The sequence below is a fragment of the Chenopodium quinoa genome, unplaced genomic scaffold, assembly GCF_001683475.1.
Source record: "Chenopodium quinoa cultivar QQ74 unplaced genomic scaffold, ASM168347v1, whole genome shotgun sequence".
Taxonomy (NCBI): Eukaryota; Viridiplantae; Streptophyta; class Magnoliopsida; order Caryophyllales; family Amaranthaceae; genus Chenopodium; species Chenopodium quinoa.
In genome coordinates, this window is record NW_018744626.1 from 2,139,796 (window position 1) to 2,157,136 (window position 17,341).

A 17,341-nucleotide genomic window follows, 5' to 3' on the forward strand; every position below is an offset into this window, starting at 1 on the left:
AAATAAAATCGATGATCAACAAAATTTATAAAAAGTTATTGGCCTGAACTGTGTTATATTCTTCATATTGTATGAGCTTATTCTGGGGTCATGGATTAATTTAAGTGCCTGATTTGGTCGACTTTGTAGAAATTAAAGAGAGGTTATTGACTACGATAAAATATGGTAAAATTTCTCACATGTAAAAATAGCTCAATCAACGACAAAGCACGCGTGAACACACAAAATAAAATGTGCCCCATACTAAAAACAGAATGTGAGAATTGTGAGCAGGGCACAATCATTTCACCACAAAGTTTACACACACACAAAAAAAAAAAAAAAAAAAAAAAAAAAAAAAAAAAAAAAAAAAAAAAACCCTCTTATTAAGTGTAAAATTTAAAGGGTCAAAATTTGCCACCCAATTAGTAGAAATATTTCTCCCTATTTTATTACAAGCCTGTTGTGATCAACCTGTGCCTAACTACCATACTTTTACTCCCGGAACTGGAGATAAATGTATCAGTAATACTATTATTTGTCCTCTTACAATCAAAATTTAAAAGATGCAATGCTGCACACATGTACTTTTCCTTGAGAGCAACTAGGTATTTGAAGATAGAAGAGCAGCAATTAGGCCTGATAATTGACTGTCCTTGGTATCACCAAATCATTCCAATCAAGGTATCTTAAAATGTCAAGGGCAGAATGCTGCAGTTTCATATACCTCAAAGGCCGGGAAATTTGGGGAAGCTTTCGCCATAATAGCTAGCTGTGCCGACCATAAGGGCAACAGTTGCACCTTGAACTACCACACGGGCTCTCATAAGTTTCTGACCCAATTGTGAATTTCCTTGCCTAAAACTTATTAAGCCGGCTGTAAGGACTCCAGCGGTCAATAATGCACCTGAAAATTCAACCATGAATCAAGTCACTTAAAGTTACGGCAAACATTAATATCTATAGTCTATACTCTATACACAACTCCAACCTAAAATACTGTAGCTCCATAATCTACACTGTTTCAGGAGAAGAATAGAAGTCAGGCTGAAAGGAACACAAAATATAATCCTAAGCATTGCTCTCCATTAATGAAGCGTTCAAGTCACCTTACGAGTTTTCAAATAGGAATTAAAAAGGATCAACACAAATGACTCCACCCTCCCAAATGGTGGAAGAGATTATTACACACAATTTGATCACCAATCCAGTAGAGAAAGAACCTCTACAGTAGGATTGATATTAATCTTTTGATCCAATGAAAATCTTGTTTTTAAAAAACTACTATTGTAAAATTATATTTAGCAGCCATGTACTGTCATAAACTGACATTTGAATCAGCAGTTGTAAATAAATTTCGATGTCTGATTCATCTATTAGCTGATAAGTACATAAGGAACTAGTAGAGCATAACATATAGGTAAAATTAGAAAGATAAGTTGAAAGAGGGTCATTGGCAATACAATACAACAAGCAATGTTGGTGGTATAGTCACTTGAATCACAGCTGAACAGGTGAATGTTCAAATCCATTCATAAATTGAAAACAAATCTTATGCCCCTGGGTAGGAAAGGAGGGGTGAAAACCAAACAATAAACAGATGAATCAGCTAGGATTGTTTCAAGAAGTGAAAACTTGACATAAGAACTGTGGGGATCGCAACTCCGTGATTATCAGCAAATGATGCTCTCTCCTAGCTCTTCTTTATACCCTACTAATCAAGCTAGAACCTATAGTCATTTACATATATTTATGGAGCACTAAAGTACATACATAATGTTCAGTGTCCCAGTAATGCCTCAGAATAGTTAACACTCTCATCTTCAAGTCATTCTTTCACTCATCTTTGTGGCATATATGTTAATGAACTCACAAAAGAAGAGCAGCTGAATTCAAATTGATGTAAGCATGGCCTATTCCCTATACAATCATAAACACTGAATCTCTTTCCAGTTCACTTTTGGCACGCTATTATCTTCCACTTCACACAAGGAGACTAGTATACTAGATCACATGATGGAAGAATTGTACTCTGAATCAGATTAATATTCTAAACAAACCTTGTTTCACCATTCATCTACCTAAATAACCTAATCCTGTATAAACCTAATGAGAAAGGAATACCTCAGAAGAGCAAATAAAAGGTCAAAACGTGAAAATATAAAACAAGAAAGCCATTTATAAATCTTCCTAAATGAATGTATGGCAAGTGTTGACAGAAAAATGATGTTATCTCTACTCCAAATGATTCTACAAACACTAGACGAGCCTCACAAGTCACAACCAAACACTAGACACCCTTCATTTCTTCCATTAGAAACCTAACCAAACACTACAACTATAAAGAGTATAAACCTATCACATATGATACTCCATTCCACTCCAAAAAGTATAAACATATCAAATTTACATACCAACAATTCGAATATTAAACTCCCATCATCTTTCTCAAACCTCAGCAACTCGATCTCCAACCAAACTCCACCATCATCCTTAGGTAATTCTCTATAACAATTGACCAAGTATTAAGCAAAATTATGAGCAATCCCAATATTTTTATCTTATATAATTGAATCCCCTTCCGAAAATCATCTACAATCAATAACCCTCCATCGAAAACCAAGAATAAACCCTTAAACAGAAATGTTGTTCAATGCCATTCTTCCTGACTCCTAATTTTAAAGATCTAAAAGCTCAATCTCAAACCCCCATTTGCAATTTTTTTTTTTTTTTTTTTTTTTGCTATCATCATATTAAAGCAAAATTAACATTCACCCGCACAACTCCAATCACAAAAGACCTAAACATCAAAATTTCCAACTATTTTATCAAACAACTGGATAATCAAGGCTATAATTAAGGGGAAAAGCCCAAGAAATGAAATTTAAGGATACAATATGGTAATCAAAAGAAAATATTGAGATTGAAAGATAGAAAATTTTACCAATTGGGACTAGAGGATTCCTGATTCTCTTCTTCGACTCGAACAAATCGTCGATGCTGGGTTCTGGGGTTCCCATTTCTTCTCTCTCAAAAATCCCCAAATTACTATTTAATAAAAAAAAAAATCTTGAAATTAAACTATAAATTTTGATAATAGTCAAGAAAATTGCATCAATTTCTGCTCTCTCTCTTCCTCTGATTCCACTGAAGCGTGGCTGGGTTGGCAAAAGCGCGGAGACACCAACACCATGAATTCGCACCGAGTTCAACGTTTTATATCTGGGCCTTTTTCTCTTGTTATGGACTTATGGCTCAAAATAGGGCCTTACAAAACGGGCTCATTAATAATTGCGTTCTTGGAGGATTTCGAATCTTTATCAGTTCAAGTGGCGGGTCTAGGCAAAAAATATTAAAGGTGTCGGGATTTGAATTTCTTATCCCTAGCTTAATATTTTATACGTAAAATAAGTTCATTAACTATTTAATTACAATAATTTACAAGAATGGTGTTGGTGGAAGGTCCTCTTCTGATTGGTTCTTTGTTTATTTATACGGAGTAGTATGTAGTAACCGATTATAAATTTTAAAATGATATGAATTTTTCAAGTGACTTCTTAATTCAAAAGTGACCCAATCCAAACGGACTATACCAACTTCCAAACCAAAAGTCCCTTTTTTTAATTTAATTTTTACCACAAGTAAGTGATCCATCTATCCTTAAGAATACTTTTAATTTTTTTCTATGTTCTTTAGAGTATCTCACCCAAATCTAGATTAAAAATCATAAAAAGATAATATTTTTGAAAACATTGTTGTCGACAAATCTTTTTATCTTACATGATTATATTTTCCTTAACGTATATCACTAAAAGTGCTTACAATGAATTTTGTGAATAATTATTATGCAAAAATTGGAGTACCAAATAAAAAAGGGGAAAAAAAAAAGAAGTTATAATTAGAGATAAGGCTATTCTGGTTACCAAACAAGGGTTAGATGTAAATAGATGTAAATTAAAACTTCATTCTACAATCATATTCCGTACGCATTACAACTTGTGTGTAAAATTCCTTTTCTTTTTTCTTTTGTTTTTTGAGGAAAGAAGTTTGTAATCAATTCAGCAATCTTCCTCCAAAGAAAAGAAAAAACAAGATAACGTTGCACCTTTTCCCTCAAGAAATACTGGCAGAAGTATTGGCTAGGATTCCAGTAAAAACTCTTTTGATCATTAGATGTGTTTGTAAATCTTGGAACTCTATCATCTCCTATAATCCGAATATATCTCAATTACACCTTCATTCTTACAAGAGCAATATCGAGAACAATTTCGTGTTGTCGCGTGAATGTAATTCTTGGAAGAAACATATGGTTGTTCGACATGTAGATACATTAACCAAAGTCGCGGACCTTGATGATACTCGCTATTTGAAAGTAGGTTATGTTGATGGGGTGTTAAAGGAACAAGTAGTTGTCCCTAGGACGTATGAAGAAATCGCGCACCTAAGCACGGATGATTGCCATTTAGTAGGTTATGTTGATGGGGTGTTACTAATACACACACATAATTACCGTGTTAATTTTGGACAATTACGGATTTTGTTGTGGAATCCTTCAATTCGAAAGGTTTTTGACGTTCCTTTAACTAAAGAGAGATTTTGTGCTACTACAAATTTCGGGTTTGGTTATGATCATGTGAGTGATGATTATAAGGTTGTTGCTGTTGATACGCGGTCCAACTATTCGAAAAGTAAGGTTTATAGACTAAGAGCAGGTTTATGGTCTTCACTGAAGTACAATATTCGTAGGAGATCATATCCAACTATTCCTAAGCTTTACTTGAAGAATTTCTCGTCTACAACGAATTTTGAAGGTGCAATTTATTGGCTTGCTAGTGATGATATGAAGAGAAGAGCAAGGTATTCACATCTATTGTGTTTTAATGTATCAAGTGAGGCTTTTACTTGTGTAAAATTGCCTAATCTTGAACTCGAAGAAGGCGGGAAGCAGCCACCAAAGAGATGTCCATCAGTTGTGGATAAAAAGCTGGCAATTATAGACTTTTCTTTTACATTTCAGCAGGTTTGTGTTTGGGTGAGGGATGTTTATGGCGCAAATGGTCATTATCCTTGGACAAAACGGTATAGTGTGAATCTTCGCGTTCATAAATTCTTGTGCTTGAGGGAGAATGCTGAATTATTGTTCTATGGAAAATCGAGGCAGGTGTTCTCATATGACTTCAAAACTCAACAATTAAAGAATCTTGGAAGACATGATAGGCAGATCGTCGAATTTATGGATACTTATAAAGAAGCTTAGTGTTGCTTGGAGGATATAAACAAGGAAAGAACTGAATTAGTACATGTAGATGTTTATGGGAAGTGTGTTTCAATAGTAGTTGATGACTCTGCATCACTTTCAGTTATCAGTCTTTAGAATAAGTCAATAAGTTGTAAGTTGTATTAAATGTGTCCAGTTTTATTGTGTTTTTATTGCAAATTGTATTTTCGAATCTTGCTGATTACAAAGAAATTTGTAGTAGCCTCTCCATTTGAGTATTATCGGTATGATCTTGAGATAGTATTATGCTCAGTAACATTTTAATCAAATCAGAGGTAATGATTTGGTTCATTCTTGTACAATTTCCAGTATTCCAACTTAGAGATCACATAATTAAAATTTTGCCTGGATGAGAAATTCAAATTTTGACACTATGTATGGCAGTTTGTTAGCACTTAACAGCAATGAGATAAGTACTACGTATTAAGTAAAGCATGCACAATATATTGAAACAGAAGCTTGCTAAATCAACATCAGATTGGAGTATTATTAAACAAGTTCAAAAATCTTGTAAAGCCTAACTGGTATTAGCTTACACAAGTACCATTAGACATTTCGATGTTCTGAGATCGACAATCTGATGATTTTTGAGATCATAGGACTTTGTTTTTCTCTCTATCAACATGAAAAACTTGCTAGTCTTCTCAACATAGCACAAGTGACTAATATTACAGCCATGATGCTCAAAATACTCGTATGAACCATGAGATGAATCTGTTGAAAACCACTTAGTCCATGTCTCTTGTGCATCCTTGTTATCTAGAACCCATATACTGTTTTGCCACGGCGAAACATCTAAGAGACCTACTGATCCTCCAAGAAGGAAGATAAATCGTAGACTTTTCCCTCTCCCCTGTTCCATCCTCTGGCAATTTAACAAAGGTAAATGCCTCAGTACCCAAGTCAAATGACGCGATATGGGTAGGTCTCCCACTACCGTGTTCTACCCTTCCATCGCGTGCCAGCCAATTCAAAGTACCTTTGGAGAATAGTGGGTTCCCCTTAATTAGCCACCAATCTCCCACATCCTCCAATAGCTTAAGACTCCATAGGCCGGTTTTTATTGAAAAAATTGCAGTCGAGTTAGGAACTCGACTAAAAATTAGCCTAGTCTTAACAATGACCACTTTAAAATCATCTAACAAAGAATCAAAACCAAAAGAAGAAGAAAAACTAAGTTCGTTTCTTAGAAAAGGACATTCAGGAATTGACGCGAACTTATTAATGCTAGGGTTCCATAGGTGAAAAACAAGAGGGGAGTCCAACCTACTCATCAAGAACACCCCATTCGCGTAACCCTTAACCATGATCTATCCCTTCACTTAAGTATATAGTCTTAACAGATATACTCTTAAATGAACTACTTTTCCGGAATCTTATTACCTCCTTAACAACATTATTTTTTTCGGTTCTTTCAATTGTAAGTAGCTCATTGCTTTGGTTGGTGTTAAAAAGGTTTGAATGCTTTGAAACAAAATCCTTGTTGTTGATGAATAAGATGATAGAGCACCAACACTTGCAGACAAGCATGTATCTTACAAGGGATTCGGCCGGGAGTCTCGAAAGGATATCTGTCCATATTTCCTCTGGTAGACTGGTGGCGGCTTCTGAATTTTTGTTTCATTGGTTCTCCATTGAAAACTGTAATGTGCATAAATAGCCATAAGAATATTAACAGTTGGACACAAATTATTTGCTAAATGAATAATTACATGGTGCAAAGAATAACATATAGTAACCAAATAAAATAGCTTAAGAGATATGAGAGAGTACAAAAGCAGTAGCAGGGGAAGGGATCTCATTGATCCAAACCCTTAAGCCATCAAAATTTCTGCTCATATTAGCTAGTTTATGAGCAACTCTATTACCTTCTCTTCTATCACAAGAAAAGACAAGCCTAGAACAAGACTTAGCAAGCTGAAAAATATCATTTAACACAATTCCAACATCACTGTTAGCACGAATTCCATTCTTCAGAGAATTGAAGAGATTAAGGTTGTCCAGCTCTAAAATAAGGCTCATTTGCCTTCACATACTCATCAATAAAAGCAACAGCGTGCTTAATAACATCCACAATCCTAACCTTTTTCTTCTCAAAAAAACCAAACGTTTCACTTTAACCGAACCCCCAAAGCAGAATGTATTCTTCACCTAAACTTGTTTAACGGGTGTAGTTAATCGTTGTCATGTCGTGTCATGTTTTTTTTAACAATAAGATTGTGATTATAAATATGTTTAATAATTCTTATCAATAATCTAAAATTTTAATTTGAGTTGCAAATAAGTAGTGTGTTAAACACCCACATTACCAACCAATTCACCAAAAATAATATAGCAAAGCATAACAGCAAAAATCTAAACATTAAATGGCTACAAATGTTGAACAATATGAAAGAATTCCAATCACAAAAACACAATTAATTGAAAACCCATCATCGTGAAGATTAAAAGAAGCGGACTTGTGAGAATTTCACCCTTTAAATCTCTTATTATGCAAATTGAATATATAATATAGTAACAAAGGGTCACAAGCAACAAGACGTTGATATATTAGAAAATTAACAAGAAAAACAAATAAAGGCAAAGAATATGAATACCGAATATTAAGAGTCTACCACTCTAACGACCACCATCAAAGAGCAAGGCAATGGAAGATCGAAATGTTGAAACAATGGCGGTGATGATGACGAAATTCAAGGAGAAACTTGTTGTTGAAAAAAGAAGGAAAAAAATCAACAACAAGGCTGAAGAAGCAAGAAGGGGATTCTAGAGAGAAGTAAATACTGTATATGTTTAAGCTTCTATTGGAAGCTAGAGAACTACGGAAGTACGGAATAAGAATTTAAATTGTTACTCTGTTTATGGGCTTTCTCTTAACGCTACCAAACTAGCAACTACGGAGTAGCAACTTAGGTGACTTTCAGAAATCGCTTTTTCCAAATTTAAATTATTTTTGCTCAATTAAAATATTTTCATTAAATTGAAATTAAACTGAAATTATTTTAATTAATTCTTTATTATTATATTTCTTATTAACTTACTGATTTTTAATGAAATGATTTTGTTTCTGGGTGAAGCTGAAGAGTGAAGACAACATGACCTTTTATGGTGGTACATTTTTTTTTTCAAACAATGGTGGTACATCTTGGTAAATCAACTAAACTAACATAATGTTGTGAAGCTATTTTTTATGTCCCACATTTTATTGTAACTAGCCTTTAAACTAGCCTCTCCTCTCCTCTCATCTTCTCTCCTCCTCTCTTCTAGGGTTTGTTTCTCCAAAATTTTGGCCGTTTAGACCGAAAATAGTCTAATTTCTTCGAAAATTAGACTATTTAGATCCTTTTCCCTTAATTTTATTTAATTTTGCATTTTAGGCTTCAATAAATCTACACAAGTAGTAGTGTAGATATTTGTCCGTCTCCCTATGGTGGAGTGTTTCCCAATAGTGGAGTCGTTAGTTTTTGTTAGTTTAGTTGTTTGTTTATGTTTAGGGTTTGTTTGTGTGTTAGGGTTCATAAAAAAGGTAATCATCTTTGGCCCTATAGTCAGTTCCTTGGTAAAAATTTGTTCGGAATCACAACGATTGTCAAGTTTCCAAATACGTTCAGACGAATCAGATGAGAATCATCCTTACGGCTACAACAAATTGTTAGATCGTCTTTCCGAAAAGGCGGTATATTTCCAGCAATGTGTGCAAGAGATGTACCACAATGCAAGATCTTTTCAACAATCGTAGCTTTGATAAAGAAAACCCTTATTTGATTTAATTTTAGGTATTTGTTAATTTAGATTTCATTTGTACAGGCTGGATCGCTTTTTATTAATGAACTGATTTGTTTCAAAAAAAAAAAAAGTAAACAATTATGAAATTGATAAGTACGTGATTTTTTTTAAATTTTTTTTATCATTAATTATAAATAAATACAAATTAATCCATACCGACGGTTCATATTAGTTAATAAAAATAAACAGTTGTGATTTGATTTAACACAATGGCCACATTTGAAAATTGTCCATATTTTTTCAAATAATAGTTTAATAAAACCCAAATTTTGTGAGAAATCTCTGTCAAATATCATCACTTGAGAGAAATTATTATATACACCTGAGTGCATGGTGCACCATGGATATTGTTTGTTCATTTCGATGATTATTTATTTTATCATCAAATGAACACTCTTGGGTGCACGGTGCACCCAAATATATAAAATAATTTCTAATTTTTTTAGAGTTAGTATTATATACTCCTGGATCGGATCACGGTACTGCATACCCAATATACTTGAGTTATTTTGCCTAAGTCTCATGTTATTTTGCTCAAAACCTTGTGTTTATTTTGCTAAAATAATATATTATTCACTTATTTACATACTTCAACATCATGCATAAAAAAAACATGCATTTATTAAAATAATATGTACCAATTTAAAAAATAAACATATATATAAATTGAAATAATAAGAGGTTCACATCAAATTAACATAAGTTTTATAAACCTCTGGAATACAACGAAATGATCAATGTTGAAAAAAAAAACAATATGCAAATATAAAATAACAAATTCTTATTTTAAAATAAAATATATATAAATTGAAATAACAAGAATTTCATATTAAAATAACATCATATCATATCATATCATATACTTCCTCCGTTTTTTATTATTGCACAGTAGGGGTTGGGTACAAATATTTTGGTAGTGGAAAAAAGTAAGAGAGAGAAAGGTAAAAAAATACAAAATTGCCCATGTGACATATTGATTAACTAAAAAGTACTTCCTTTGTTCTTTACTTGATCTGTTTCTTTTATCACGCTTGCCAATTCAAAACTTTAACAGTTAATAACTTTAATTCTCCATAATTAAAAAATATAAAAGTTATATATTATGACAGCACTTATTGAGACAAATTCAAAATGATCCAACATAAATATGTTTTTCCTTACATATTATTCACAAAATACGGTCAAATGAGGGGTGTTGAATAGTGTAAAAGTCAAAACGGGTCAAGTAAAAAAGAACGGAGGAAGTAAGTGTGAAAAAGCAAGGGTATGTTGGGTATTTGTAGTGTGAACACAAATATTTTTTTTCCTAAATAGGAAAATGGTGCAATATTTGTGAAACTTCCTAAAAAGACAAGTGGTGCAATAATAAAAGAACGGAGGAAGTAACTAATATATAAAACTAAACTTTTAGTCAGGCCATGAGACAGTAACACTTGACATTCCAATTCGCCAAGTGTCGTGTCACGTTGGATATATTTAGATAGACTTCATAGCATAGGATAAAAAAAAATTAGTTTATAATTCTATTTTCAATCAAATTTTGATAGAATTTTAGGATAAAATTATTAGTTGAGAGTTATATTTTCGATATAATACCAATATTTCATAGGTATAAATTGAATTATAATTTTATTATAAAAAACCTATTAGATTATAACTCTAAAAAAAATACCAATATTATTATTAGTCATTTACATGCCTACTACATAGTTTAAATCGTCATAAAATTACATCAATTTCTAACTAATTTTGTATTGGATATATATTTTGAATTTTGACATATGACCTATAGATTAAAAATTTATCTCAAAATTTAATAAACAACCCGAGCAATGCACGGGGCACAAAACTAGTAAATTTTATAAACCTAACTAGACATGGCCTCTATATATACACTTGATGGTCAAATTTCTACCATTGACCTATATTCCCGACATTGACCCACCTCCAAACACCCCAAAATCAGGACAAACTTTCTAAAAACCTTTTACTCCCTCCGTCCTCTTTTGATAGTCCCTTATGGGCATTTTTCACGGGAATTAATACACAAATAAGAGTAGTTAAAGTACATTGAAAAAGTAAGTTGACATTGGGTATGCAAAAAAGTAGAGAGAGAAAGTAATAAAAGTACATGGGAAAACAAAATTTACATGGGAAATTTAAATTTGCACAAGTATTGTTGCAAATTGGAGGGAATTTTGGTAAAAAATTAATATTAATGGTTGTTGGAAAAAGCAAATGCGGTAAACATTTAGGGACTAAAGTTTGTCCATAAGGGACTATCAAAAGGGGACAGAGGGAGTAATAAAAGAACTCTTAACATACAAAGTGACAATTTTTATACCATATTTAGATTAAATTTAAGGAAAATGTTATATATAGCTTAGGGCTACATGTAAGCATTAAATTTACACTTAAAAATCGTAAAAAGTTAAGAAATCATCAAAATATAAACACTAATAACACTGATTTACGCGTGTCATTTTTAATATAAAGTGCTCCATAATAAATAGAAATTCAAGACCATAATTAAAGAGTCACATAATCTTATCATGTCACAATTTAAAATATTAACAATTTTCAAAAATGTAAAACCATCACTTTATTAAAGAACATAAGCTATAATCCATGAAACTTCTAGAATTTTAGTCCTACTCAATTTACCATAACTCCGTTCAAAAAAAATTTACCATAACTACCCTATCGAACTAAACCTTTTGCAGAATATAAATTGGATTTTCCAAATTATATATATATATATATATATATATATATATATATATATATATATATATTTTGCTAAATTAAAATGTTTTTGTTAAACTGAAATTAATGGTACTAAACTGATATTTTAATTCTCTATATTTCTTATTAACTTACTATGGTGGTACTTTTTTTTTTTTTTTTTTTTTTTTTTTAAAAAAAAACAATGGTGGTACATCTTGTTAAATCAACTAAACAACATAGTATTGTGAAACTGTTTTCTAAGTCCCAAATATAATTGTATTATTAGACATATTCTGTTTGAAGAGGAATATCTTTAAAAATTAGATGTTTTTTCAAATATTATACTTCTATAAAACCCAAATTTGTGAGAAATTTCTGTCGAATTTCCACCATTAACCTAATTTTTTGAGAGAAATTGTTATATACACCCGGGTGCATGGTGCACTCGGGTATTATTTTCTCATTTTGATGATTATTTATTTTATCATCAAATAAACAAATAAATACCCTTTAGATAGGTATACTGTACACTCAGATGTATAAACACAATTACACTTGATTTTAGCCAAAAGGCCGAGAAAGATATAAGAGGTTTTATTAGACACAATAACTCTTGACATATATATACAGCTTTCAATCTTATTAATTAATCTTTTTATTCACAGAATTTTATCATTTCTTAATATAAGTACTCCTTAATAAATTGAAATTCAAAAGCATAGAGTCACACAAGCTTGTCATGTCACAATTTATTTTGTAAAAAAAATTACTAACAATTTTCAAAAATGTAAAACCATCACTTTATAAAAAGAACATCAGCTTCTCGTCTAATTAAATTTTTTAAAAAATACATTCTTTCAAAAAAAAAAAAAAAAAAAAAAAAAACGGAATAAATAAGAAAAAGATCAGCTTAATCAATGAAATTTGGTCCCACTCAATTTACTATTATACCCTACCTAACTAAACCCCTATATTGTTTCCAAAAAAAAAAAAAAAAACCTCTATATATATACACACACACTCGATTCCAATGTTCAATTCATAACCACATTCCATTCAATCAAGAAACCCAAAATCAGTTTTTCTCCTTCCCTCAATCAATCATAAAAACCTCAAAAGAAATCGATTGTCATCGTCGTCGTTGTTGTCATCGTCGATTTCGAGTCCATGGATCATCAATCGATGAGCAAGATGAAGAAGAGAAAGGTGTTCGATGAATTACCAACTGAGTTACTTGTGAAAATATTTTCAAGACTCAGTGTAACAAGTTTACTACAACTAAGGCGTGTTTGCAAAGAATGGAACACCATTATCACCAATCAAGATTTCGTGTCACTTCATCTCCAACATCAACAACAACAGCTTACACTTCCCGGTTGTCGAAACGAGTACTACTTGTGCCGTCAAGAGGAGCGCGGAGATATGGTTTTATGTCGAACCGATACGTTTGCTCAAGTAGCTCGACTCAATACACCAAGAATGTTCCACCGTTCAAGTGTCAACCGTGTTGTCAATTATGTTGATGGGGTGTTACTAATGCATCTCAATGGAAACGACCCGAAAATCGTACTTTGGAATCCAATCATTCGAAAGGTCTTGGAAATCCCATGTTTTCTACCTAAAGGGTGGTACAAGAACATGAAGTTTGGGTTCGGGTTTGATTCCATGAGTAAGACTTACAAGGTAATTGCCTTTCATTTGGCGAAATACTTGACCGCTACAAAGGTTTATAATCTTCGAAATTATTCGTGGTTAAACCCAAAACAGAGGGAAATTCCAATTACTACAATTTATTTTACACAATTTGTAACGCCTGTAAATCTTGACAACGAGATTTATTGGCTAGGAAGTGTCGATAAGAAGAAGACATCAAATTTGACGCATTTTCTCTGTTTCGATTTTTCGAGCGAGGCTTTTACTTGCATCAAATTGCCTGACATGAAGGAGGGTAGCGCGGAAGCAGAACACAAGAGATGCTCAGCAGTTTTGGACAACAGTTTGGCAGTTTTAGACTATTATTATGGTCGTAGAAGAATACATGCTAGTGTATGGAAGCGCGAAAAATCCGATTCGGGTTATGATTGGAATAAACAATACAATGTAGACATCAAGCTTGAAGGTCATATGTATTCGAGTAACAAGATTGAGCTGTGGTTTCGTAACTTACCTAAGGGATCGAGTTCGTACAACCTTGAATTTCATCAAGAATCGAAGACACTCTCTAACACAAATTGGCTACCCATAAAATTTCTTCAAAGGTATATAGAAAGCTTAGTCTTGCTTGGAGAACAGAATATTGTGTGATAGAGTTACTTGGTTCAACTTTAATAAGCTAGATTTAATTTCATGATTAATGCTGTTTTTTTTTTCTTTATTAGGAGCTTTGCTTATATTTTTTTTGCTTTCAATTAGGAGCAATTTTTAGTTGTTGTGAACTTGTGATGATAATTTTTTTGTCCTGTTTTTGGTAGTAGACTAGTAGTTGTTGCTGTTATTTAGTAGCAATAATTTTCATTGTAAATAAAAATGGGGTCATGAGGATGATATAGAGCACAAAACAAGCTCTAATTCCATGGCTCGCGTCGCCTTTTCAGCAATATATTGACAAGTTGTTAGATCGATCTTAACAAGCTAATTTTGCAAATCTTTTTTCATGTTTCTCTGTTATTTTATCATGAATTACTGAATGTTACTCGTATTTTTCATTTTTATTTCAATTGAATCTAAGTTTACATTATTTTCAAAACTACGCGTATATGTCAATAGTGTCATATGTTAGGATCTAATCAATGTCTTAAGCAACCTCGGCGTAAAAAGAATTTAAGGAAGATATCCATGAGTTTCTTCACGAATCACGACGCATCCACCCCGGATTGAGAAACTTCATACTCCAACAAAAACAAAATTTTAATCTTGTTACGACAATATCAACATACACTACTTTACTTGATTACCAAGACAAAATTAAAATTACGAGAGTTGACTTTCGGATTTACACAACCCAATGAATCATATATACTCCTATAGAAATCAAGAGCTTCATTAAATCTTGAGAATTCAGTAAATTAATCTTACAAAAAAAGCAAGAAATAGATGGAAGAAATGATAGCAAGCACTATTTTGCTATCAGTAATATGTCTTTTAGTTGTTACATTGTTAATCAAATTGGTAAATTGGGTATGGTTGAGGCCCAAGAAGCTAGAGAAATTGCTCAGACAGCAAGGTCTCTCAGGCACTTCTTACAAATTCTTGTTTGGAGATCTCAAAGATTTCACGGCGATGCGTGTTGAGCCCTTAAAATACCCCATGGATAGCTCTTCCGATGATTATTTCCCTCGAGTGGAACCTTTTGGCAATCGGTTTGCCCCCAAACTTGGTATGTACGTAATCTTAGCTTCCTCTTCTCTAATTTCTGAATTACACTTGATAAGTTGATGTTTACCTTGTCTTGGGTGAATGTACATTTGTACATACACTTCTTCGATTTTTTTTAGTTGCTACACTTTGACTTTGGATGTTTAACATAGATTAGTTTGATCATCATGAAGTATGTAGGAAAAAACTCACAATAACGTGGGATCATGTAGGAAATTTCTAACTGTCATTATTTTCTGAAAAAAATTTATAAATGATGAACTAATTTCTAGCACATGATCGGTATCAATGTATGTAGGAAAAGATTTCTTTATCTGGTTTGGCCCTGTACCTATGTTACAAATCTCAAAGCCACATTTGGTTCGAGAGGCGTTGACGAAAATGCAGGAATTTCATAAAGTGAGGGTCAACCCCATTTTGAAACAGCTTATTCCAGGGCTTGTTAGCCTTGAGGGTGAGAAATGGGCTAAGCATCGAAAGCTGATCAACCCTGCTTTTCGCGTTGACAAATTGAAGGTCATTTCCTTAAACTCATCACTATTAAATATGGTATCGGGTTGGTCTATGACATGACATGTTACTGTGTGTGCTAGGTTAGGGCTAGGCTTGGGCCATTTATTTTATAGAGGAACTCAGGCACAAACACAACTCGACACAACAAAACAATCTAAACTAATTTATATTTGTCTTAAGCAAAGGATTATTGAACTGTCAATTAGATACGGATTTGTCATACATTTGAATTAGATAACAAGTGAATCAAGAAATCATCTTGATCTCCACAAGTACAAGTAATTAACTAATTGAGTATATGAACTATCAAACTACTAGGAAAGTAATTAATAAGTTACTTTTGACGCTTGTTACAGCTTATGTTACCAGCATTTCGTGACAGTTGTGAAGAGATAATCAACAAATGGGAGATGATTGTAGCTAAGAGGGGTTCAGGTGAGCTAGATGTGTACCCGGATTTGATGCAACTCAGTTCTGATGTGATCTCTAGAGCAGCATTTGGTAGTAACTATGAAGAGGGACAAAAAATATTCGAACTTCTTAAGGTGCAGACTGATTTAGGCCTTCTTATGTTACAATCAGTGTACATCCCAGGAATGAGGTAATTTATACTACATATAATCCACTAATCAAATTCAATTTAATGAGCAAATTAAAGTAAGGCCTAACATAACTCTGCTACTTGCATTTAGATTCATTCCAACACCGAGAAACAGGAAATTTAAGAGGCTGGAAGATCAGATGCATAGTTCATTACAGGCAATCATTAACAAGAGGAAGGAGGAGATAAAGGCAGGAGACGCGGTAAAGGCTGATCTATTGGGTATACTCATGGATTCCAATTCAAAAAAAACGACCCAACAAGCTGCTGGCAGTAACAAGAATCATCATGTAAGGATGAGTCTTGAAGATTTGATTAATGAGTGTAAATTATTCTACTTGGCTGGGCAAGAAACTACATCGACACTGATTGTTTGGACAATGATTATGTTGAGCAAGCATCAAGATTGGCAAGAACGAGCTCGACAAGAAGTCTTGCAAGCATTTGGCAATAATGTGCCTGACTTCGAAATTTTAACCATTTGAAGACAGTAAGTTTAAAATGATTTTTTTTGTAATTTGATCTACCTTCTATGTTCTAATAATGTTGTTGTTGGTTTGTTGAAGATGACCATGATATTGTATGAGGTACTCCGACTCTATCCACCAGCAATGCAGATGTCAAGACGGGTACATAAGGATACAAATCTAGGTGCATTATCACTTCCTTCAGGTACAGTGATCATCGTCTATGTGAATACGATTCACCGAGACAAGGAATTCTGGGGTGATGATGCTGAAGAATTCAAGCCAGAAAGGTTTGCTGAAGGAATTTCCAAGGCAACAAAAGGAAATAACGCGTTTTTTCCCTTTGGTTATGGACCAAGAATATGCATAGGGGAAAAATTTGCAATGACTGAAGCAAAATTGGTATTATGCATGATTCTACAACGGTTTTCCTTTGAGCTTTCACCTTCCTACGTTCATGCACCGAGGTTTTTGATGTTTCTACAACCTCAGCATGGTGCCTATATAATCCTAAAAAAGCTTTGATGTTTTTTTTGGGTGTTTAGAGAGCCACAACTCCCCTAGGGTGGAGAAGAGAATCGATCTCAGGATCTCCTGAGAACCGGGAGGGAAGCT

General features: G+C 33.1%; 2 protein-coding genes and 1 pseudogene across 2 annotated transcripts; all 3 read left to right on the forward strand.

Annotated features, from left to right (window-relative positions):
- Positions 1–4,285: 4,285 nt before the first annotated feature.
- LOC110700877 (putative F-box protein At3g16210) lies at positions 4,286–5,236 on the forward strand. Its single transcript, XM_021878460.1, has one exon. It carries the CDS (start codon positions 4,286–4,288, stop codon positions 5,234–5,236), a length of 951 nt encoding a protein of 316 aa, XP_021734152.1.
- Positions 5,237–12,767: 7,531 nt separating this feature from the next.
- LOC110700878 (putative F-box protein At3g49980) lies at positions 12,768–14,074 on the forward strand. Its single transcript, XM_021878461.1, has one exon. The coding sequence runs from the start codon at positions 12,938–12,940 to the stop codon at positions 14,072–14,074; it is 1,137 nt and encodes a 378-aa protein (XP_021734153.1). The 5' UTR covers positions 12,768–12,937.
- Positions 14,075–14,863: 789 nt separating this feature from the next.
- LOC110700429 lies at positions 14,864–17,253 on the forward strand (annotated as a pseudogene).
- Positions 17,254–17,341: the final 88 nt, after the last annotated feature.

Excerpts from the sequence above, each read along its gene's own strand:
- LOC110700877 (XM_021878460.1), top strand. The coding sequence starts at position 4,286 with ATGGTTGTTCGACATGTAGATACATTAACCAAAGTCGCGGACCTTGAT.
- LOC110700878 (XM_021878461.1), top strand. The coding sequence starts at position 12,938 with ATGGATCATCAATCGATGAGCAAGATGAAGAAGAGAAAGGTGTTCGAT.